Below are 24,183 nucleotides of genomic sequence, written 5' to 3'. Positions count from 1 at the left end.
GACCTATCAGACAACAAGAAGAAGAAAATGAGGATAGTATAAGCAACCTCTGGGACAACTTCAAGTGTTCCAACATTCGCATCATATGGGTGCCAGAAGTAGAATAGAAAGCAAGAAATTGGAAATATATTTGAAAAAATAATGAAAGAAAACTTCTCTGATTTGGTGAAGGAAATAGACATGCAAGTCCAGGAAGCACAGAGAGTCCCAAACAAGATGGATGCAAAGAGCCCCACTCCAATAGACCTCATAATTAAAATGCCAAAGGTTAAAGGTAAAGAGAGATTTTTAAATGCAGCAAGAAACAAGCAGTTAATTATCTACAGGGGAGTTCACATATGACTGTCAGCTGATTTCTCTGAAGAAACTTTGCCAGGCTAGAAATGATTCACAAGAAATATGCAAAGTGGTGAAAAGCAGGGACCTACAGTCAAGATTGCTCTACCCAGAAAAGCTATCATTTAGAATTGAAGGGCAGATAAAGAGCTTCCCAGACAAGAAAAATCTCAAGGAGTTCATCATCACCAAACTCTTATTAAATGAAGTATTAAAGGGACTTATTTAAGAAAAAGATGAAGATCAAAACTCTGACCAATTAAATGGCAATAAATACATATCTATTAACAATGGAATCTAAAAAAACTTAAGCAAACCAGAAGAACAGAGACAAAATCATGGATATGGAGAGCATTTTGATGGTTGCCAGATGGGAGGGTGTTGTGGGGGAATGGGTGAAGAGGTGAGGGGATTAAGAAGTACAATAGGTAGTTATGGAATAGCCATGGGGATGTAAAGTACAGTATAGGAAATAAAGTAGCCAAAGAACTTATGTATATGACTCATGGACATGAACAATGGTGTGAGAATTGCCTAGTGAATGGGGGGTGCTGGGCGGAGGGGGGTAAAGAGGGAATAATTGGGATAACTGTAATAGCATAATCAATAAAATATAATTAACAAAATGAAAATTTTAAAGAATACATTTTAAAATGCTTATTTAGGATATTTCTGTAGCACATACCAAATACAATTTGGATTTGGTAGGGCACTACTTACCTGTCTTCATGATTTATGATGTCCTTAGTAAAACTTTTTTTTCTTTTTTCTCTTTTAGAAAGTGCAGAAGGTTTTCCAAGTTATGACACAGCTTCTGAACAGCTCCATGAGGCAGGCTATGATGCTTATATCACAGGATTGTGTTTCATCTCCATGACAAACTACCTAGGTACTCACTGTATATGTGTCTGTCAAACATAATGGTTTAGAGGGGATCTTACCGCATCTACTATTTCCCTGTGTTCCACTCACCCATTTGGAAGTGGGAGAGGTTGGAGCTGGAGGGGATTGGAGTGGAGGGCATGGAGAGTACAGAGGGAGGAACCATTGACTTGTATTGTTTGGATGGTAGCTAGCCCATGTGAGTACTTTTTATTCTTGCTGACCCATACTGTTGACTTAAATATATTTTTTCCTGAACTTTTAGGCTTTGTCTACTTGGCTGTATATAATAATCTGCTTTTTTTTTTTTTAATTAGGTTCATTTCTTAGTCCTCCAAAAATTCATGTGTCTGCCAGATCAAAACTCATTGAACCTTTTATTAACAAGTAAGTAATCGGTGGGCCCCAAGGCCCATGTTCTCTCACTGTGGAATAGCCTGGTGTCTGGAATGTCAATTAAGGATGACTGGGAGATACAGTGCATTTTTAGATGAAATAATTGTCATCTCTAGTGACTGAGATATTTTTTGAAAATCGAAATTGACTGGGAAATAATTTATTAAATCTATTACAAAAAAAAAAGAAGGAAAGAAAACACTGCCAATGATAGTGCATTACTTCTAAGACAAAGAACTGATGATTTGCATTTTAATTGCCTGTAAGAGAGATTGTGTGGGTGTGTACTCATGGTTAGACCTTACTTACGCCTAGCAAACTTTACATGTGAGATTATTTTTATACTTGTATTGTTATCTAATTAAATATAGTTTCTGAGAAGATGGTGGTTATACAAATGGCTTTTAAGATAATCTGTGGAGCTTTGGTTATCATTGCATCGCGAGCCCCCATCTGAATAGATCTAGTGAAGTACAAGCTTGCTCATGTACCTTTATTGTTGGAAGAAGTCAGTGTGAGTTAGGGAAAAGTCTAAGTTTAGAACATTTTCAAAGAATCTCAAGACTATTACTTCAAAGTGTGGTTTGTGCTTTCTTGGCACAGTTGAGGCTAAAGTTATGGATGTACCCCTCAAGCAGGCTGCAGTTTGGCTCTGTGCCAGAGCCCAGAACCTTCATCTTTACTCCTGCTCTCTTAGCAGGGTTGGTTCCCGGAGATTCTGGCTGAGCCAGAGAGAACAAGGAAGCTCACAGTGATCACCACCACTGGCAGAAAGAATTATTTTGGTGTTGGGTTGGTTACATCATTTCCTTACATTCTGTGCAGCAGTTTACAATTCTGTTAGTACTTTACTGAGTAAGAATACTGTCTCTCCTTGGGATGTCTGTATAAATACTGGTATCACTGTGCTTGTGTTTGGGTGACATGCTGCAGAGACAGACAGTAATTCTAAACATCTGGATTGTGTCAGGTTTATTTATTTTTAAAATATATCTTATTGATTTGCTATTACAGTTGTCCTAAATTTTCCCCCATTGCCCTCCTCTGCCTGGTTGCTTATCTCCATTTCATTTAGTTCTTTTCCTTGAGCTTTGTTCTATTCTTTCATTTAGTCCATATTTCTTTGTCTCCTCAATTTGGCAGCCTCCCTGTGTTTGTTTCTATGTATTAGGTAGAGCTGCTTTGACCTGTCTTAGTAGCGTGGCCTGTTGTAGAAATGAATGTGGCTTCTTTAAGTCCTTGGTTGTTGGACTTCCATATAGCTCAATTTACTGATGAATCTGGATGATGTTTGTAATGTAGTTTAGTTGTAATTTTTGTTGTAGTTGTGTGTGGAGGCAAAGTGTGTATACCTATGCCTCCATCTTGGCTGGAAGTCTCTTAATCTGCCTGTGGCCAGCCAAGTGGTACGGGTGGCGGCCCCTTGCACCCACCGTGCCACTGAGACAGGTTTAGAATTTGTAGTCTCAGGAAATTTTATCATGCTGTGGCTTATTTTTTTAATCTTTGTTCTTTTCTATGGAAGTTCAGAAGTAAATGTGTTTGATTTTTTCAGATGTCTTTCAGGGTGGACTGGAACCATGTAGTATTTATTAGAAACTAAAGTTGAATTTTTCTATATGGGAAATTAATTCTGCTTGTAGTTGAGTCATTGCCATGTATCCAAATCTTGCTAAACAGATACAGCAGGATTTTCATAGCTCTTAACGCTTATTTTGGGGCCAGTGCTTAGTTTGTAAATCTTCGGAAGGGCAGCTTAGGTCATAGACCATGGAACCTAGAGATGACACTAAATGTTGTTTGGATCGTGGTTATTCCTTACATTTTTATGTGCATGAAGTCAAGTTCATAGTTCAACAATATTTTTCAACTGGAAGATGTTTACTTATTTGAAAATATGCAAAACAGTGATCCTTTTCTCCATGAAACCAACTTCTTATAAAATCAGGTGATCAGTACAAACCGTTAGATACAAGAAGCTCCTGTTTTATCAGTAATCTATGTGACCAACATGAAGAGCACTCAAAATAAGCTTTGATTAGAAAGCTTAACTGAGGCTTTATGTATTTCTAGATCAATTTAATATTACTAATAATCATCAAGACTGTCACTCAGAAGAATTGGATGCTAAACACATAGCTTCATTTTAAATTGGGACATGTGACCATTCAAATTTGTTTTTCTGAAACCTAGATACTTACCAAAAATAGTTGAAACAGGAATCCTCTTGTGACAACGCACTGAAAATTCTTGCCTAATTTGATTTTTTTGCTCTTATTTTTCCTCATGTATGAAGGAAGAATAACTCCAGAAGAATGTGAAATGTAAAATAAGAATGGCTTTTATTATTCTGTATTGGAATAACTTGGTCAAGTACAGTCATCCATTCTTAGCTCCTATAGAAAGTGGGAAAAACAGTTGCTGCTTTTGACATCATTCTGTGTTAATACTGACCTCATTCTTACTTACATGCAGGTTTGATTTATGACATTTTTTCAAGATTAACCTTAAATAAAAACATTTAACAATTGCCATAAACATTATCTCAAGTGATTGATTTTAGAAATATATGTTAATTTGTCTGAGGATTTATATATTTTGGCACCAGGCTTTTCTCAATGTACCTCAACTAAATATGCATAGTCCTAACATCAGTTTGGAAGGACATCAAACTGCTCACATCTGCAACGAATATTTTGTTTTGCTGTCACCAGACTTATGTTTAAAAAGTAAAACTCTAGGGGAAGTAACTACCTATTTCCATGTATCTTATATTAGCATTTGACTGCATTAGGTATATTTTGGGGAGCTTTATAGAGTCAACTATTGAGAAGATCTCTGGACAACTGGTATTTGTGCAGTATGAAGAAACTGAATGTAATATAAGGTGCGTCCTAAGCCATATTTGTCTACAAGAATGTTCCATGACAGTTTTGCATGGTGCCATTTTTTCTGTTTTATAGCCTGGGTGCCTCCCATATTTCTCTTTACTTTGTTGAAATCAAAATGAAAGTCAGAAGAGAGTTGAGTGATGGAAATCAGGATCAGACCACTGCTAATGACAGGCTGTGTGGAATGTGCTCTTCGTTTGTGTTGTGTGCTCTCTGGTCAGGAAATGATTTACATTTTTTTAATAACCTTGGTCAGTATTCATCAATGCATGAAAAACCAGACTTAGAGAAGATCCTTCAGTTAATCCTTTTAGGCTGGGAAAAGCTAAAAATACTGTCTGCTTTTACTTTTTATTGCACCATAGAAAGCACAAACTCCGAGTTTTGCCTTATGTTTTATTAACAGACATCTGCTTTTTTCTGCAAGACACCTTGAACTCTCTTATGGATAACCTTTTATGAAGGTTTTTTTGGGAAGGTTGTTTTTCATTTACCTCAGTTCCTAGAAAGTAAATGACTAAGTCTCTAATTTTGGCTATTCTCTCTATATAATAGAATTAAAAGGAAAGAATTGCCTGCAAATTACTGTACATATAGGATGGTCACCTTGTTCTAAGTCTGAACAGGATTCCTGTAGGAAACGAGGTCTTCGGGGAGTGATTCTGCCATATGTTGTTTCTGAGCTGCAGCTGAGATGAGGGAAGGAGTGATAGGCTCTTGGATAAATTGCTTCCTTCTTTGTGAAATGGGGATAGCACTGCTTAACCTCCCACGGAGGTTATAAAGATAGTGTGCAATGCCAAAGGACTTTGATAGTTCTTAGCACTTAGTAGGTGTCTGGTATATATTGTTTTCTTGTCTTGAAATATAATAGAATTTAATGGGCTAGGAGTTTCAAAAAAGTAATGTGGTTACAGAATGTATTTGATGTTTTTAGTTCAGTGATGATACAGAAGAAAATTTGTTATCAGGTGCATACAAAATGGTAATACAGTGGCAGCAGATGTGAAGTATTCACTTTTGCTTATATCTACCTTTTAGTGTTGGCTTATGAAAAAAACAGATGATGAAGTGACCCGGATTGGTACTTACTGGAAGCAAGGGTGCTTTAATTTGGAGCATTTTAGAAGTTTTGTTGGTCAAATGAATACAACAATTTATGGAAGCTGGTATAACTATATGTAAGTGTCATAAGTATAGAGAGAAGAGGAACCATTATGGTGACCAAGATAAAGCACACCAGTGCTTCTCCCCTTTTTCTCAATGGAAAGCAATCACGTGCTGGCAGCAAGTTGTTTTTGTAATGTGCATGTGCTTCATATTTAACACGAGAGAGATTTTAAGAAGAAGGATTATAGGAAGAAAATACTGAATATCAGGGCTGTATAGTTGTTCCTCTGTATCCAAGGGTTATTGGTTCTAGGACCCCCTGCAGATACCAAAATCCATGAATGCTCAAGTCCCTCATATAAAAATGGTATAGTATTTGCGTATAACCTACACACATTCTCCCGAACACTTTAGGTCATCTCTAGATTACCTATGATATCTAGTACAATGAAAGTACTATGCAAATAATTGCTATACTGTATTGTTTAGGGAATAATGACAAGAAAAACTCTGTATAGTAGGCCTGACCACATAGTACATATCAGCAACAATGTACCACTTCTATTTGCATTCTATTTTGCATTCTATTTGCAGTTGGTTGAATCTGCAGAAGGCCAACTGCACCTCCTGCAACTCTTTCACTAATAATGGACAGAGCAACTCTTACTAGCCCCATTTACTATCACATGCTTCACTGCATGGTATGCCAGGTCACATGACAGGTTGGTAGCAGGTTGTCAGTTGGCCACATGTCTGGAAGTACAGACTGCTTGTCTTTGAGGAGGGTGGTACCTGATCATCTGTGAGGTGGCTCTTACTGGACCTTCTCTTGTCCTACCTGCTTCTCCTCAGAGGAGCAGAAGGTGCTGGGATAACGAGAGGACAAGGCAAATGTGTTCTTATTTCCGGTGTTTGCTGTTGGTTTTTAGCATTCTGGGTAATGAACTAAATGTGTCTTTACTGAGATATGAATTGGGTTTTTTTAAAAAAGATTTATTTATAGACAGAGAGGAAGGGAGGGAGAAAAAGAGGTAGAGAAACATCAATGTGTGGTTGCCTCTTGTGTGCTCCCAACGGGAGACCTGGCCCACAACCCAGGCATGTGCCCTGGCTGGGAATTGAACTGGTGACCCCTTGGTTTGTAGGCCAGCACTCAGTCCACTGAGCCACACCAGTCAGGACAGCTGTATTGTTTTAAGTGTTAGAGTAACCCTCCCTCCCATCCCATCGAACTTCCAAATTCCCGATATAAGCAAGAGCTATTAACATTTGTAAGAGCTATTGATAAGGCATAGCCATGAGTGTCACAACACTTTACATAATTGGTTTCCACTTGCATTTAAAATATAACAACTATTTGGTCAGTTTATTTAGTAGAATTGCTTTATTTCAGAATATTGTGTAGTGTAGAACACACACATATGTTGTTTCTGAGCTGCAGCTGAGGAGATGAGGGAAGGAGTGATAGGAGGGAAGGAGTTGGGGTCACTGGTGGTCCCTGGGGTCAGGTGCCTGGATTTGAATCCCAGCTCCACTCCTTATACCTGTGCAATCTTGGGCACATTACTTACCCTCTCTGCGCCTCAGCTTCCTCATATGTAATTAAGGATATTAGTGCCCATTTGATAGGGCTGTTGTGAGGGTGGCATGGGGGAATGTATGTAAAATGCATTGTCACTGCTGCCACTGCTGGGAAGATATTTATACTTGGAAGATGTGCCTCTCAGACCAGATGCTGGAAGCAAGTGGTAGAGCTTTTTGCTTTCACTGAAGATAGCTGATAATTGTACCTTTTGTACTGGACATACCCTATAAGGCAGGTTTTGTAGTCAGTTACAAGCCTTGATCAGAAAAATCCGCTTGTAATTAAATGGTGTTCAGGGAGAAGATTCGAATGTGTTATGTTTTTTTGTCTGTTGTTTTTCCCCCTTTGAGGAGTACGATTATTTCTCAGTCTTTGTGCTGTGTGGCATTTTCAGTTTTAGATTTTTATTGAGAAAGGAGTAAGGAGATAGCATTTACTAAGTGACTTTCTGGGAGCTGCTGCTTTTTTATTTTTAATCACTTTATTGGGCTATAAATTCACATACCATACAATTCACCCACTTAAAGTATACTGTGATTTTTGGTATATAGTATTAATTTTTTTTAAAGATTTTATTTGTTTATTTTTAGAGAGAGGAAAAAAGGGAGGGAGAAAGAGAGTAAGAGAAACATTACCACGAGAGGGAAACATTGGTTGCCTCTTGCCCCAACCAGGGACTGAACCTACAGCCCAGGCTTATACCCTGATTGGGGATGATGAACCAATGACATTTTGCTTTGAGGGATGATGCCCAACCACCTGAGCCATACCAGTTATGACAATATTATTAATTTTTTTTAATTTTGGTAAAATATATGTAACATAATTTGCCTAAATGATTTTTAAATATACAATTTATTGGCATTAATTACACTCACAATGTTTTACAGCCACTATTCCCAGCATTTTTTCCTCAACCCAAACAGAAACTCCATAACCATCAAGTAGTAACTCCCCATTTTCTCCCTCACCTGAGCCCCTGGCAACCTCTGATATATACTTTACTGTTTCTATAAATTTGTCCTTTTGGAAGATATTTCTTTCATTCTTTGTTTTTAAAAAAATATATATTGAATTAATTGGCATCACATAGGTTAATGTAATAAAGTTATATAGGTTTCAAGTGTACAATTCCATAATACATTGTCTGTATACTGTATTGTGTGTTTACCACCCAGGTCAAGTCTCCTATTACCATTTCTCTCCCCTTTACCCTCTTCTACCTGCCTCCACCCCCTATCCCCCTGGTAATCACCATACTATTGTCTTTGTGAGCTTTTTTTTTAATATATTTATTGATCATGCTATTACAGTTGTCCCATTTCCCCCCCTCCACTCCATCCTGCCCACCCCCTCCCTCCCACATTCCCCCCCCTATAGTTCGTGTCCATGGGTCATACTTATAAGTTCTTTGGCTTCTACATTTCCTACACTATTCTTACCCTCCCCCTGTCTGTTTTCCACCTATCATTTATGCTATTTATTCTCTGTACCTTTCTCCCCTCTCCCCCCCTCCCCATCCCCTATTGATAACCCTCCATGTGATCTCCATTTCTGTGGTTCTGTTTCTGTTCAAGTTGTTTGCTTTTGTTTTTAAGTGTGGTTGTTAATAAGTGTGAGTTTGCTGTCATTTTTACTGTTCCTATTTTGTATCTTCTTTTTCTTAGATAAGTCCCTTTAACATTTCATATAATAAGTGCTTGGTGATGATGAACTTCTTTAACTTGACCTTATCTGAGAAGCACTTTATCTTCCCTTCCATTCTAAATGATAGCTTTGCTAGATACAGTAATCTTGGATGTAGGTCCTTGCCTTTCATGACTTGGAATACTTCTTGCCAGTCCCTTCTTGCCTGTAAGGTCTCTTTGGAGAAATCAGCTGACAGTCTTATGGGAACCCCTTTGTAGGTAACTGTCTCCTTTTCTCTTGCTGCTTCTAAGATTCTCTCCTTCTCTTTCATCTTGGGTAATGTAATTATGATGTGCCTTGGTGTTTTGCTCCTTGGGTCCAGCTTCTTTGGGACTCTCTGAGCTTCCTGGACTTCCTGGAAGTCTATTTCCTTTGCCAGACTGGGGAAGTTCTCCTTCATTATTTGTTCAAATAAGTTTTCAATTTTTTGTTCTTCCTCTTCTCCTTCTGGCACCCCTATAATTCGGATGTTGGAACATTTCAAGATGTCCTGGAGGTTCCTAAGCCTCTCATTTTTCCGAATTCTTGTTTCTTCATTGTTTTCTGGTTGGATGTTTCTTTCTTCCTTCTGGTCCACACCATAGATTTGAGTCCCAGTTTCCTTCTCATCACTATTGGTTCCCTGTACATTTTCCTTTGTTTCTCTTAGCATAGGCTTCATTTTTTCATCTAGTTTTCGAACAAATTCAACCAATTCTGTGAGCGTCTTAATAACCAGTGTTTTGAACTTTGCATCCTATAGGTTGGCTATCTCTTCGTCGCTTAGTTGTATTTTTTCTGGAGCTTTGAAGTGTTCTGTCATTTGGGCCATTCTTTTTTTTTTTTTTTTTTTTTTTGGTCTTGGCGCATCTGTTACTTAAAGGGGTGGAGCCTTAGATGTTCCCTGGGGCGGGTAACGCTGGTCACTGGGCTGTGAGGTTGTACGTGGGGGAGGGGCCGAGAGGGAGCTATGGTACCCGCTCCCCTCTCCACCGGATTTCAGTCTTTCACTGCGCTACCCACAATCAAACTGGGCCCCTCTGGTGGTGGTTCCCGAGTAAGTGGGCCTGTGCACACTCTAGGCCCCTGTGGGTCTCTCCAACGACCTCTCCTGTGAGGCTGGGAGTCTCTCCTGCTGACGCCCCAACCCCCACGGGTGTTTTCAGTCAGAGGTTTGAGGCTTTATTTCCCCGCACTGGAGCCCTGGGTTGCGCGGTCTGCTTCACTCCCTGCCGTTTGTCCGGTTTATCTGTGCGCGAATGTGGGGCAGTGGGGTGCTACCCGCCGCTCTGCCTGCCCTGTTCTCCGCCACTCTGCGTCTGGCCCTCTTGGTTTATCTGCGCGAATGTGGGGCCGCAGGGTCTGCTAGTGCTCGGACTGCCTGTCCCGTTTGTCCCACACTCCTCCAGTCTCGGTCCCGCCACGGCAACGCGAGTCCTCTCCACCCCGGTGCCAGTCTCCGCCCCTCCTACCGGTCTGGATGAATGTTTATTTTTTATCTACTTGGTGTCGGACTTCCTTGTCGTTGGATTTTCTGTCAGTTCTGGTTGTGCGAGGAGGCGCAGTGTGTCTACCTACGCCGCCATCTTGGTTCTCATGATGTAGTTTTTATCCTTCATTTTGTTCGGGTGGTGTATCACATTTTTTGATTTGCAGTTATTGTATCAATCTTGCATCCTGGAATAAATCCCACTTGATCATGGTACATGGTCTTTGTAATGTATTGTTGGATCCGATTTGCTAACATTTGGTTGAGGTTTTTTGCATCTCTGTTCTTCAGGGATATTGGCCTATAATTTTCTTTCTTTGTAGTCTTTATCTGGTTTTGGAATTAGGATAATTCTGGCCTTGTAAAATGAGCTTGGGAGTTTTCCATCCTCTTGAATTTTTTTGGAATAGTTTGAGGAGAGGTGCTAGTTCTTCTTTGAATGTTTGGTAAAATTCACTTGTGAAGCCATTTGGCCCAGGACTTTTGTTAGGAGTGTTTTGTTTACTGCTTCAGTTGCATTAGTTGTAATTGGTCTAGTCAGATTTTTTGATACTTTCTGATTCAGGTTTGGAAGATTGTGTATTTCTAGGAATTTAACCATTTCATCCAGATTGTCCAATTTTTTTGGCATATAGTTGTGGGTAGTATTTTCTTAAAATCCTTTTATTTCTGTGGTGTCAGCTGGTGCTTTTCTTTCATTTCTTGTATTTTTTATTTAGGTCCTCTTTCTTTTTCTTTATGAGTCTGGTTAAAGTTTTTTCAATCTTGTTTGTCCTTTCAAAGAACCAGCTCTTGGTTTTATTAATTTTTTTTTGTATCTATGTCAATTATTACTGCTCCAGTTTTTGTTTCTTTCCTTCTTCTTACTTTGGGATTTGTTCTTTTTCTAGTTCTTTCAGGTGCTAGGTTAGATTATTAATTTATTCTTCTTGTATCTTGACCTAGGCCTGTATTTCTATGAATTACCTTCTTAGGATTCTTTTGCTGTGTCTCATAGATTTTGGGTTATTGTGTGTTCATTGCCCTTTGTTTCTAGGTAACTTGATTTCTTCCTTTTTTTTAATGAAATGTACCACTTTTATTTATTCATTTTTTTAGATTTTATTTATCTGTAGAGAGAGGGTGAGGGAGGGATAAAGAGAAGGAGAGAAACATTGATTTACGGGAGGTGTACATGGACGGTTGCTTCTCACACACCCCCAACTGGGTACCTGACCTGCAACCCAGGCATGTGCCCTGACTGGGAATCGAACCAGTGACCTTTTGGTTCACAGGCTGTCATGCAGTCTACTGAGCCACACCAGCCTAAGCATGTTTCCAGGTAACTTTGATTTCTTACTTGATCTCATTGTTGACCCATTTATTTAGTAACATGTTATTTAGCCTCTATGTATTTGTGTGTTTTTCAGGTCTTTCTTTTTGTAACTGATTTCTAGTTTCATACCATTGTGGTTGGAGAAAATGCTTGATATGATTTAAGTCTTCTTGAATTTATTAAGACTTGTTTTGTGTCCTAATGTGTTCTATCCTAGGGAATGTTCTATGTTCACTTTAAAAGAATGTATATTCTGCTGCTTTGGGGTGAAATCTCTGAAAATATCAATTAAATCTCTTTGGTCTAGTGTTTCATTTACAGCTGCTGTTTCCTTGTTGATTTTCTGGTCTGGAAGATATGTCTGTTGATGTCAATGGGGTGTTAAAAATCCCCTGCTGTGATTGTATTACTATTGGTCTTTCCCTTTATGTTCATCAAGGCTTGCTTTATATGTTTAGGTGCTTTTATGTTGGGTGCATATATGTTTACAAGGGTTATATCCTGTTGGATTGATCCCTTGTACATTATATAATTATCTTTTGTTATGGGCTTTGTTTTGAAGTTTATTTTGTCTTATATAAGTATTGCTGTCCTGTGAGCTGTTTCTCTCTGAACAACTCATTGCTTCAGTGAGAATTTAATCTATTAAACTTAACTGATATATTGCAAATACCTGGAGCATTTTTCTTTTTAATCTGTATTGCTATCTCATGTTTAGATCACTTCTTGGGCACATCAGCCTTGAGATATGTGGATGTGAAGTGCAGCTTCCTCCACTGAGGTTTGCTCATGAGCTAGGCAGCGGGGGCAGGATGAAAAGAGCAGAGGCCTCAGAGTGGGCCAGTTTGGTTCATATCCCACCACTTGGGCAGGACATTTATCCTTTCTGAGGCTGGGTTTCCACATCTGAGAAATGGAGATAATAAATGTTCACCTTGCAGGGTTGCTCTGAGGTTGTGGAGTAGCATCACTGATAAGGCTGCTTCGCAGTGTGTGGCATGTAGTAGGGGTACAGAGTGTAGCTGGTACTGTGGCTTTCACCCCAGTGAACTTTCAAGAAAATAACTTGAATCTAGTTTTTCCCGGTTTTGGCAGCAGTGGTAGATAAACAGAGTGGAGCTGTGTGTACTTGGCTGAGTATCCTTGGGTGGCAGTCTCTCTGTATTGGTAAGAATAGGGGCAGAAGTCCATGGTGCCAATAAAATCTTTTCTAGAGAACGCAGCAACCTAGAAGTCCTCTTAAGAAAACACTGTGTAACTGTCTTTGTACCTTATTTTTTAAAGATTTTATTTATTTATTTTTAGAGAGGGGGGAAAGGAGGGAGTAAGAGAGGAAGAGAAACATCCAATGTGTGGTTGCCTCTCATTTGCCCCCTACTGGGGATCTGGCCTGCAACCCAGGCATATGCTGTGATTGGGAATCACACTGGCGACCCTTTGGTTTGCGGGCTAACACTCAGTCCACTGAGCCACACTAGCCATGGCATGTATCATTTTCTTTTTTCTTTTTTATTCTCACCCTAGGATATTTTTTCATTGCTTTTTAGAGTGTGAGGAAGGGGGAGAGAGAGAAACATTGATTGGTTCCCTTCTCAGATGCACCCCCACCAGGGATTGATTCCACAGTCTGGGTATGTGCCCTGATTGGGAATTGAACCTGTGACCCTTCAGTCTATGGGACCAACTGAGCCACACCGGCCAGGGCTGTCTTAGTATCTTTATCAAACAGGTCTTGCCCTGGCTGGGTGGGTCACTTGGTTCCAGTGTTGTCCTGTATACCAAAAAAAAGGAAAATGTTTTGGCTCAGTTCCTGGTCAGGGCACATGCCTAGAGTGCATGTTCGATTCATTGGGGCATGCAAGGGAGGCAGCTGATCAGTGTTTTCTCTCACATGGATGTTTCTCCCTCTCTCTCCTTTCTTCTCCCTCTAAAGTCAGTAAACATATCCTCAGGTTAGGGTTAAGACAAGCAAAAAAGCAGGTCTTCCTGTGAGGTTGGGTTGTGAATTGTGAATCAGGAGACTGTCTGCCCTGTTTGTTGGTCTCAAGTGTGTGTGTTGAGTTTTATGATGGTGGTGAGGCTGTGTCATTTGTGAAGCCTCTGACAGCCCCTTCCATTTGCCACCAGGAGCAGCTGTGCCCTGCACATCTCTTTCCCCAGGAGCCGCTGCTGATGCCAGGACCGAGGAGGTCAGGGGAGGCAGGATGGAAACAAGTAGTAGCATTGGTGAATGTGGGACCCTTCCAGTCCAACGGGTACCTTTCCCAAGAATTTGTTGGTAGTTATCCTTGACTTTTATATTAATGGGGCTTGAGTAAAGCAGTGGTGTCCTCTGCCTTCTAGCTTCTACCAAAAATGGATATTGAATCAGGGAAAGGGAACATAGGGAGCATAGCTCATCACTTATCTTCACCTGATTAGAAGTGGACTATGGTGTGATTGTGGACATTGCTTTTTAATTATAAAGAGCCTATAAAGGAATAAGCCTGTCAATAAAAACAGTCCATTTTCACCGTTTTCCAGATTGCGCAAATTTTGGAATCAGGTACCACGGGGAGTAAAACCTCGTCGTTAAAAATGCGTGGAGCAGCCTCCTAAATTCCAGAAGGCTTGAAGCCAGTTTCTTCCTAGTTTACAGATGTATTTTTCCCTAGTACACAAAATGTATGTTATCCTCACGCACCTTAATCAAAGCCCTTTATTTTGCCCCAGGTCATGTTCATTTAACCTTGGGACCCCCAGATTACTACTAGGGTAGAAATGCTCTCCAGAATTGGCTTGGTTTGATCACACTGAAAGTTCTTTAGTACACTGATTTGCATAAAGGTAAAAGATATGTGAGTCTAGGTAGGTACTCTAAAGCCTTTTGTCTGTTTTTTAGGACTGGGAACTAGTGCTTGTTTCCATGACTTAAGGAAAAGGGGATGCTTGCTTTAAGCTGATATTAACTTACCTAATTTCTACCTTGCAATCTTGATTTCCATATTTATCAGGTAAGCTGCCTCTGTGGCTTTATGGAAAGGCTTCTTTTTAAAGAAACCTTAGAGGGCACCCATCTCACAAACTTCTACTTGGCATGCTAACCCTGTGGGTCTACAGGGGCTAGCCACATGCTAAGCTCTTTTAGCCTTGTATTTGCTGTGGTTACTTTATAGTATACTCTGGTTTAATAACTTGTTTATTATTATGATAAACAGGTAATTTGTTTAGGTAAAAAATATCAACCGCGGGGTATATATTTAAAGGCTTGCCTCCTCCATAGTGGGGTATTAGTTTCCTATGACTAATGTAACAAATCACTAGAAGGTTGGTGGCTCAAAACAACAAAAATACATTCTTTTTTAGTTCTAGAGTCCAGAAATTTGAAATCAAGTATAGGTAGGACTGTGCTCTTCCCAGGGGGAAAAATCTGTGTCTTGCCTCCTCCAGTTTCTGGTGACTGTTGACATTCCTTGCCTTGCGGCCACATCATGCCAATCTCTCCCTCCATGGTCACAGTGCCTCCTCTTCGTCACTTGTGCTGTCACCCTCTTTCTTTTTCTCATAAGGACACTTGTGATGGTACCTAGTTAGGGCCTAGTTGGATAGTGTAAGATACTGTTCTCATGTGAAGACTCTTAACTTTTTTTTTGTCCTCACCTGAGGATATGTTTATTTATTTATTTTTAGAGAGGGGGGAAAAGGGAGGCAGAAAGAGAGGAAGAGAAACATCCATGTGAGAGAGGAACATCGATTGGTTGCTTCTCGTATGTGTCCCAACCAGGACCGAACTCACAACTCAGGCATGTGCCCTGACCAGGAATCAAACCCGTGACCTTTCGGTTTATGGAATGATGCTCCAACCAACTGGGGCACACTGGCTAGGGCTGAAGACTCTGAATTATTAGTTACATCTACTAAGACCCTTTTTCCAGTAAGGCACCATTCATAGGTTTAGAATCTGGACATATCTTTTTGGAGGCCACCATTCAGCCTACTGTAGGCAAGTTAGTAGTAAAGTCAGCATTCTTAGGTATTCCCATGCTTTGGCACTGACTGGAGCCAGTAGGCAATAGTTATTTCCAAGACTACTTTTTAATATATTTTTTATTGGTTATGCTGTTATAGTTGTCTCAGTCTTTCCCCCTTTGATCCCCTTCACCTGGTACCCCCCCATTCCTTACAGCAGTCCCCCCCATTTAGTTCATGTCCATGGGCTTATGCATGTAAGTTCTTTGGCTTTTCCATTTCTTATATTATTCTTAACATCCCCCTGTCTCTTTTGTGCCTACCAATTTATACTGCTTACTCCTTGCACCTTTAAACCCCATTCTTTCCCTTCCCCCTCCTAACTGATAACCCTCCACGTGATCTCCATATCTGTGATTCTGTTTCTGTTCTGCTTGTTTGCTGAGTTTGTTTTTTAGATTCAGTTGTTGATAGTTGTGAATTTGTCGCCATTTTAACGTTCTTAGTTTTGATCTTTTTCTTAAATAAGTCCCTTGAATGTTTCATGTAATAATGACTTGGTGGTGATGAACTCCTTTAGCTTAACCTTGTGTCTGGGAAGCAATTTATCTGCCCTTCCACTGTAAATGATAGCTTTGCTACATAGAGTGATCTAGGTTGTAGGTCCTTGCTTTTTATCACTTTGCATACTTCTTGCCCGTCCCTTCTTGCCTGCAAAGTTTCTTTTGAGAAATCAGCTGAGAGTCTGATGGGAACTCCTTTGTAGAAAACTCTCTGCTTTTCTCTTGCTGCTTTTAAAGAGATTCTTTCTGTATCTTTAACCTTTGGCTTTTTAATTATGGTGTGTCTTGGTATGGCCCTCTTTGGGTCCATCTCGTATGGGACTCCCTGTGTTTCCTGAACTTGTATGTTTATTTCCTTCACCAAATTAGGGGAATTTTCTTCTTGCTTTTCTGATTCAATGTTTTCCCATTCCTTATGTTCCAAATCATTGATTTGATTCTTGGCTTCATCCCCTTTCTCTCAATTTTTCTTTATTTCACTTAGTGTAACCCTATTTCTGCCTGAGTCTTTTTTACACTGTTCAGATATCCAGTGAGTTCCTTGAGTGTCCTAATAACCAGTGTTTTTAACTCTGCATCTGATTGATTGCTTATCTCTTTTTCATTTAGTTCTTTTTTTGGAGTTTTGTTCTGTTCTTTCATTTGGGCCATGTTTCTTTGTCTCCTCATTTTGCAGCTTCCCTGTGTTTGTTTCTGTGTGTTAGATAGAGCTGCTTTGACTCCCTGTCTTAGTAGCATGTCCTATTGTAGAAAAGCACATGGGTAAGTTGGATGGGGCAGAGCCTCAGGTAATCGCCAGGGCAGGGTAACCTGAATCGCCAGTCTGTGGCTCTATGTGCAGGAGGACTCAGAAAAGGGACAGTGCCACTGCCTAGCCTCTGGCACTTTGTCTAGGAGGAGGCTGTCTCCCAGCACTCATCCTGATGCCTGTCACTTCAGTTTCTCCGCGTATGCCACTGGTGCCCTTCCAGCTGTTGACCTGGTGCTGAAGCTCAGAAGGAGTGAATTTACGTAAATCTGTTGCTGGCCCTTTAAGAGGAGGCTCCTGAGAATCCCAGTTTCTTCCACTGTCTTATTCCCCACTGGTTTTTACAGCCAGAAGTTATGGGGACTTATCTTCCTGGCACTGGAACTCAGAGCTGGGTAGTCTGGTATGGGGCTGGGATCCCATGCTCCTGAGGTATCTCACCCCCCCATTTTTATCCACCACATGTGGGTGTAGGACTGCTCATTCCGTGTCTCTCCCTGTCTTTGCACCTCTCCCCTCCCCTTTGCATTTCTACCCCTCTACCCCTCCTGCCTGTCTGGATGAATGTGGCTTCTTTAGTCCTTGGTTGTCAGATTTCCACATACCTCTGTATTCTGACAATTCTGGGTGAAACTTGTTTTGTATCCTAGTTGTAATTTTGATGTGGTTGTGTGAGGAGGCAAGCTGTGTTCACCTATGCCTCCATCTTGTCCAAGACTATTTAACATTTAATTTATGTGTTTATATGATTCAAGGGTTAGAAGTGTACACTAGCTGCTATATGTCTTCTCCATTGAACCTCTTCCACTCTTTAGAATTTATTCCACAGTATACAGTCTCTAAAAGGGACAATTCTATAGTTGCACATTTTCTTAACAGATAACACTGGTATCTTAGAAAGATTTATTTTTTTCTCAGTCTGAGCAATGATTCTAAAAGTTGTTGACTTTGACCACTGGATTGTATGTGGCTGGTTTGTGCTGACATTTTACAAATTGTTGTGTTACAGGCCCTGCAGAAGTTGCCTCTGTATTACGCTTAATTTAACTTTGATTTGATGTGGTTCATTTGGTGGAGACTGGTCAAGTGAGCTGCTGGTTTTTTCTCCCCCCCCTTCCTCCCCCTTCCTCCCTTGTTTTTAGTGGTGTATCTCTGTTTAAGAAAGGACATGAGTTGGCTTCGTAACAAATGTCAGGTAATGCTCTTATTTGTCAAAACATCAAGTGACTAGATAGAAAATTGTATCCCCATCCCCCGCCGAGTGAATTTAAAATAACTGATGGCACAGTAAGTCCCTGCTAGCCAGTGGTTGCCCTCTGATTTTACACAAGAGCTTTAGTGAGCAAAATAAATGAGCTCATTTTGTGAGAGATGTCTGCATGCTTCCTACCCTGAATGATAAAATTAGTTTTTCATAGCACATAAATATGTATAATGATGAGCCCTTGCATACAAGTTTCCTCCTATGAAGTGCTGTGACCGCTGTGCTCTGAAGGAGATACCAAGCCCATTTGCAAGTATAGCGGAGCTGGTAGTCATTAAAGGTTTCAATTTTCCTTTGGAAGGCTTGGGACTTAGGGTAAGATACAAATTAATTCACTGCTCCAATTGTGTTGAGATTAGATTTCATTCAACATTTTTGTATCCCAGTCTTTAGTGTGACGAGAGAAGTACAATTTTCCTTGGAAATTTTTTTTTGGGTAAAAGCATTTTAAGAAGTATAGTCTTGAACAAAGCAGATGAACAAATGCGAAGTTTTACTTATTGAATGAAATACTGAGTTTCTAAGAGGTAGAATGAAGAGTTTGAGGCCTTGCGGTTTCTTTTTTTTTTTTTTTGCTAAAGAAAGAGACCAGAATAAACACTGTTCTTCTTAATTAAGATGTGCCATAACATTAGGAATCCTTCTAGATCATTCAGGCTTGTGTGTATGTGTACAAATCTGACATTACATAAAATAAGCCTCTATTCTCACTCAACCCTGAGAAGCATCTATTTGCTACTTTTCCTGATGGTGATCATGGTGTGTGGGGACAAGTGTGACAGGAAAGCCTGATACCCAGGTTGAAGCTGTTCCTGCACTGTAGTCATGAGAAGTTTGTCCTTTTGATCTGTGGCAACATAGATAACTTCACTGCCTATTCTCATTGCCTTGAAAATTCAATCTATCCAAAGCTCATTCGCAGATAGCAAACTCATTTCTTGTATCTAGGCTGTGTGTATCCCACAAAGCTGTAATTTAATCAGTCCTAAAGCATTACAAAAAAATGTTTCTGAGATCTTGTATCCCGAGCTCTCTCACTTCACTTTAAAATACTAGGGCGTTGGATAGTGATTCAAGACTAAAACCTGACTTGTCCCTAGATGCCCCTGCCAGGACTCCAGCTCACCATTTCACATGGAGGCTTTGGACAACCCTCAGGTTAAAAGCCAAATGTGAGAGGGGTACCTCTTCCACATAGCATTGGAAAGCATGCTTCTGCAGGGGCAAAATTAAATATTTTCTTTCATTTCTGAATAGAATAATTGATTTCTTTCATAGATTTGGTCATGCAGAATTTTAAAGAACTTTGATGATCTTTTCAGTTCCCCAAGACCTGAGCCTCTTGGGCAGAGTATTCCTGAATCACCTTCTGGGATTCTTGCACACATTTTTTGATGATCATTTTTGTCCTTTTTGTTTTCTTGAGCTCAGCTGCATAAAATGGGTTAATACTGGCATTGTTTTTGCAATCTGATTTTATTCACTGGACAACTAGCAGTGGTTCAGATAAGCTACTGTGTCATCAGAGTGTACTTCTTAAAGCAACCTAATATGTTTCGTGATTGCCAGAATCTGTGTCTGACATTAGTTGGTAAGGTTGGGTTTTTTTTTATAAAGTTAGAGGTGTCTGATCCTTTGTCTGCCAGTCTTCGGTGCTGCATTAGTGGCTCCAGTTCAATTTGTGATGCTGGATGTGTTCGTTTGTAGCCAATTTCACAGAGACAGATTAGACTTCTGCTAATGAGTTGCCAAGAGAACAGTATAAGTAATCCTTTTTTCTTTCTTTTTAAAAATGGGAAAAATAGCTCCAGAGCAATAATTACCCCTAATTTACCTCTTGCATAGAAACTAGTGGCTTGTTATAGTTGACCTCCTGGTTTTAGGGAGTGGTAGAGGACTTGTGTTATTGCGTCCTGGATTTTGAGGTAGTCCTTGGTATTTGTTTTAATAGGTTTTTATTTTTCTAAGCCAAAATCATTTGATATAAACAAACCGTTAACACTATAACTTTTTTTGGAGAAGTTGACCCAAGTCATTATTATCCAGCTGATTAATTATTCATCATCAATGGCAATTAACCACACAACCCTGAACATACTCTTGTTAACTCAGTGATTCTCAATCCTCATAGTTTGAGGCAATAGGGTTAGGTGTGGCCTCGGAATTTGCCTTTCTATCCAGTTCCCTAGTGATGTCCCTGTTGCTTGTCTGAAGAACCACATTTGGATGAGGGCTCAAGGCTCCTAAGAAGTTTTATATCTGAAACGAAATTCTTTTGTGAGTAGCAAGCTTTCTTACACAGTGTAGGTCACAGTGTCATACTTCCCTGGTCAGAAAAGAATGTTAGTAGATGGCTTTCTGTGAGTGCCACACAGCATATGGGCAGCAGAGGTGACTCTGGAGATAAAGGCGTTGCGCACTGTGCTTTACCCTTGGATCTTTCCAAACTTGTTGGAAAGCTGAGATGAGCAGCATCACTAGTTGTATAATCATAGAACATTAAAAAAAAACTTGAGTTACGCAGTTTATTAGGATAAAATCCTGGCATAAATTTGGCTGTTGTATCAAATGGGAATTTTAATTTTAGTCTTCCAACAGAGTTAGTGTCAGTACTTTAGGAAAAAAGTGCTAAAATAACATTTCATCAGAAAGCTTGCAGGAATGTGGCAAGACTCCCGCACAGTCTTGAGTGTCTTTACCCAATTACAGCCATCTTAAATCTTTACTAAAATAGAAAACATGTTCCATGCAAGTGTTGGTCTGAATGTCTTTTTGATATCTCCCAATGAAAGGCCTTCTGGGAAAAATTGTTCTTCAATACAATTCACAGTGAAGGGACATCCTTTCTGCTCCCCCGGTGCATTTCCTCACATGTTAAAGTGAAAACTGTCTAGTCCAGTGATCCATATGTGAAGTTATTTTATCAAATCATTCAGGGAGTCAGTGTAGGCCTTTTGACAGCTAGTTTGTACGAGGCATGCATACAACGAAATGTTTTAATTTTACTTCAAAAGGACACATATTTCCAGAGCAGTACCTGTGTAAAGGGGTGGAAGGCCATTGGAGAGTGTACTTTGGTTCAGTTCCACAGACGCTCAGCTACAGTTTTAGAGTCTGTCTCCCAATTGCATGCCTCTTTCCAGAGGCACAGTCTGCCAAGTCACACAGAGTTGGTTTTCGTGTTCTTCCAGGGTTTGGGGCTATTTAGTTCTCTGTGAAGCCCAGACATGAAGGTAGAGGCCTAGGGGAAGACTGAGAAATGCTATTAATAATTCATTTGAAAGGGGTTTCCATTTAGGTAAAAAGTATCAAGTAAGCAACCAAAATAGTAGAGGATTAACTAACTTAAAAAAAAATTGTTTGCATGTTTTAGCTGAGGATCAATTTTCTTATTTTAAACAGAGATGATAGTTAAAATTCACATGAAATTTTAGGGAACAAATAGCCCATATACTGCTTGTCAAAAGATACCTTTCTTTTTTTTTAAAGGTTGCATTTACTTATTTTTAGAGAGAGGGGAAGGGAGGGAGAAAGAGAGGGAGAGAAACATTGATCAGTTGCCTTTCACATGTGCCCTGTCTAGGGACCGATGCCCAACCAACGGAACCACACCAGTCAGTCCTCTTTTCTTTTCGTAAATGTTTCAATTACAGTTGACATTCAGTATTATTTTATATTAGTTTCAGTGTACCTCATAGTGGTGGGACAATTATATAATTTACAAAGTGATCCCCTTGATAATTCTAATACCCACCTGGCATTATACATAAGCTATTACCATGTACTCCCTATGCTGTCCTTTAGATCCCCGTGACTATTGTCTAACTACCTCCTCGTACTTCCTAATCCCTTCACCTTTCCACCCAGTCTCCTATCCTGCTTCCCATATGGCAACTCTGTATCCGTGAGTCTATTTCTGTTTTGTTTATTTTGTTCTTTAGATTCCACATATCTGAAGTAATAAGTGAAATCATATGGTATTTGTCTTTCTCTGACTTATTTCACATTGTATAATATCCCCTAGGTCCATCCATATTGTCCCAAATGATTAAGATTTCATTCTTTTTTTATGGCGGAGTGATATGCCATTGTATATTTATCCAGCATTTTCTTGTTTATTGATGGGCGCTTGGGTTGCTTCCATATCTTGGCTATTGTGCAGGGTCCAGCACAGATAATATCCCCTTTTAATTACAGAATCTTTTATTACAAAATAATAAGCATGTAATCCTGTAACATAACAATATCACACTCGAGCACACCATATGACGTCTTAGGTGAAAGGTTCAAATTAAAATTATAAATTATTACACCCATATTATTACCCTAATAACCACATTCAAGCAGGCATTACTTCAGCTGGACCCTGTAAATAATGCTGCAAAACATAGGGGTGCTTTGTCTTTTCCAATTAGTGTTTTGGATTTCTTCAGATATACAGAATGAGGCAGAAGTAGATTTACAGTTGTTTATATGGAAGATAATACAATAATTAATAATAATGTGGGAATAAATTGTGTGTTTCATGTACCTACAACTGTAAACCTACTTTTGCCCCATGTTGCATACCCAGAAGTGGAATTGCTGGGTCATAGCCTAGTTCTCTTTAATATTTTGAGGAAGCTCCATACTGTTTTCCATAGTGGCTGCACTAATTTGCAATTGCACCACGAGTGCATGAGGTTTCCTTCACTTTACATTCTCGCCAACACTTGGTATTTGTTGGTTTATTGATGATAGTCACTCTGACAGGTTACTGTGGTTTTAATTTGCATTTCTCTGATGATTAGTGACATTGAGCTTCTTTTTGTATGCCTATTGAACATCTCTTTATCTTCTTTGGAGAAATGTCTGTTCAGGTCCTCTGCCCACTTTTAATTGAATTGTTTGTTATTTTGGTGTTGAGTTGTATGAATTCTTACTAATTTTGGATATTAACCCATTACCAGTTGTATCATTTGTGTATATGTTCTTCCATTCATTGGCTTGTCTTTTTGTTTTGTTGATGGTTTCCTGTGTTGTGCAAAAACTTTCTAGTTTCATGTAGTCCCATTGTTTATTTTTTCTCACAAAAGATATCTTTCAAAAAAAATTTAAACATTTTTATGGTGAGAAAAATTGAGGAGTGTCCTTTTTCTTCTTAAGTGCCTTATTTGTATTGATAGGACAATAGGGCTCCTAAACTCGTAATTGAGGTCCCATGATTTTATAAGTAAAACAATATTTGAATAAGAAACAGAGCAATTATAGACTCACAACTTGTGATTTTGTTTTATATTCCTCTCCCCCACAACAGGTGAGATGGTACACAGGATATATAAGGTTGATTCAGTTGGCATTTGCAGGTGGGCTTTCTCTAAGAAAGTCATTATTTCCTTTGGGTTTCTCAGTTCTGGTAGCCTTTATGTTTTTTTTTAAGTTTAAAAATCATAGTAAAAGGATTTTGAAAAACAAAGTTTAGTTTCACAAAACCATTGGCTTTTTTTCTTGGTGTGGGGATATTTTTTATTCTTGGTTTAATGACAAATATTTTACAAAGCTGTAATTATAGTATAAACTTCTGTGCTTTGTTTAAAATTTAAAATTGTATCAATTTCTTCATGTTGTGAAGTTCTCAGAAGTTATTTTGAATTTATTTTGATTGTTTAATGTTCTGTTGAAATGATGAACTATAATTTAACCACCCCACATATTATTAAATCTTGAGGTTGATTTTGATTATTGGTGTACCTGGCAGTATAGCCATAAACATCTTGTCGATTCAACTTTATTCTCCTGTCGAAATTAGGGTAAAAAATTTAAATTATTTTTATGGTCCTTGATATGTTGTGCTAACTTAAAAATTATTTTTTATTTGATTTTTAGTATTTGGAGACCATTGCTAAAATTACTAAGTGGAGAATTTAAAATTATACGAAACATAAAAATACTGAGCTTTCTAACCCAGGAACATCTTTACAGGTTCTGGTTGGCAATAGTAAGAATAGC

General features: G+C 39.3%; 1 protein-coding gene across 2 annotated transcripts in view; it reads left to right on the top strand.

Annotated features, from left to right (window-relative positions):
• The window catches only part of PARN (poly(A)-specific ribonuclease), a 169,268-nt gene that overhangs the window by 38,640 nt on the left and 106,445 nt on the right, over window positions 1-24,183 (top strand). For both annotated transcript variants that reach the window (XM_024571510.3, XM_024571511.3), the window contains exons 17-18: window positions 1,115-1,225; window positions 1,536-1,605. In XM_024571510.3, coding sequence (XP_024427278.1) covers window positions 1,115-1,225; window positions 1,536-1,605 — 181 coding nt within the window. The remainder of the gene's footprint in view (window positions 1-1,114; window positions 1,226-1,535; window positions 1,606-24,183) is intronic.

The sequence above is a fragment of the Desmodus rotundus genome, chromosome 1 (genome assembly GCF_022682495.2).
Source record: "Desmodus rotundus isolate HL8 chromosome 1, HLdesRot8A.1, whole genome shotgun sequence".
Taxonomy (NCBI): Eukaryota; Metazoa; Chordata; class Mammalia; order Chiroptera; family Phyllostomidae; genus Desmodus; species Desmodus rotundus.
This window is presented reverse-complemented; position numbering and strand designations above follow the sequence as displayed.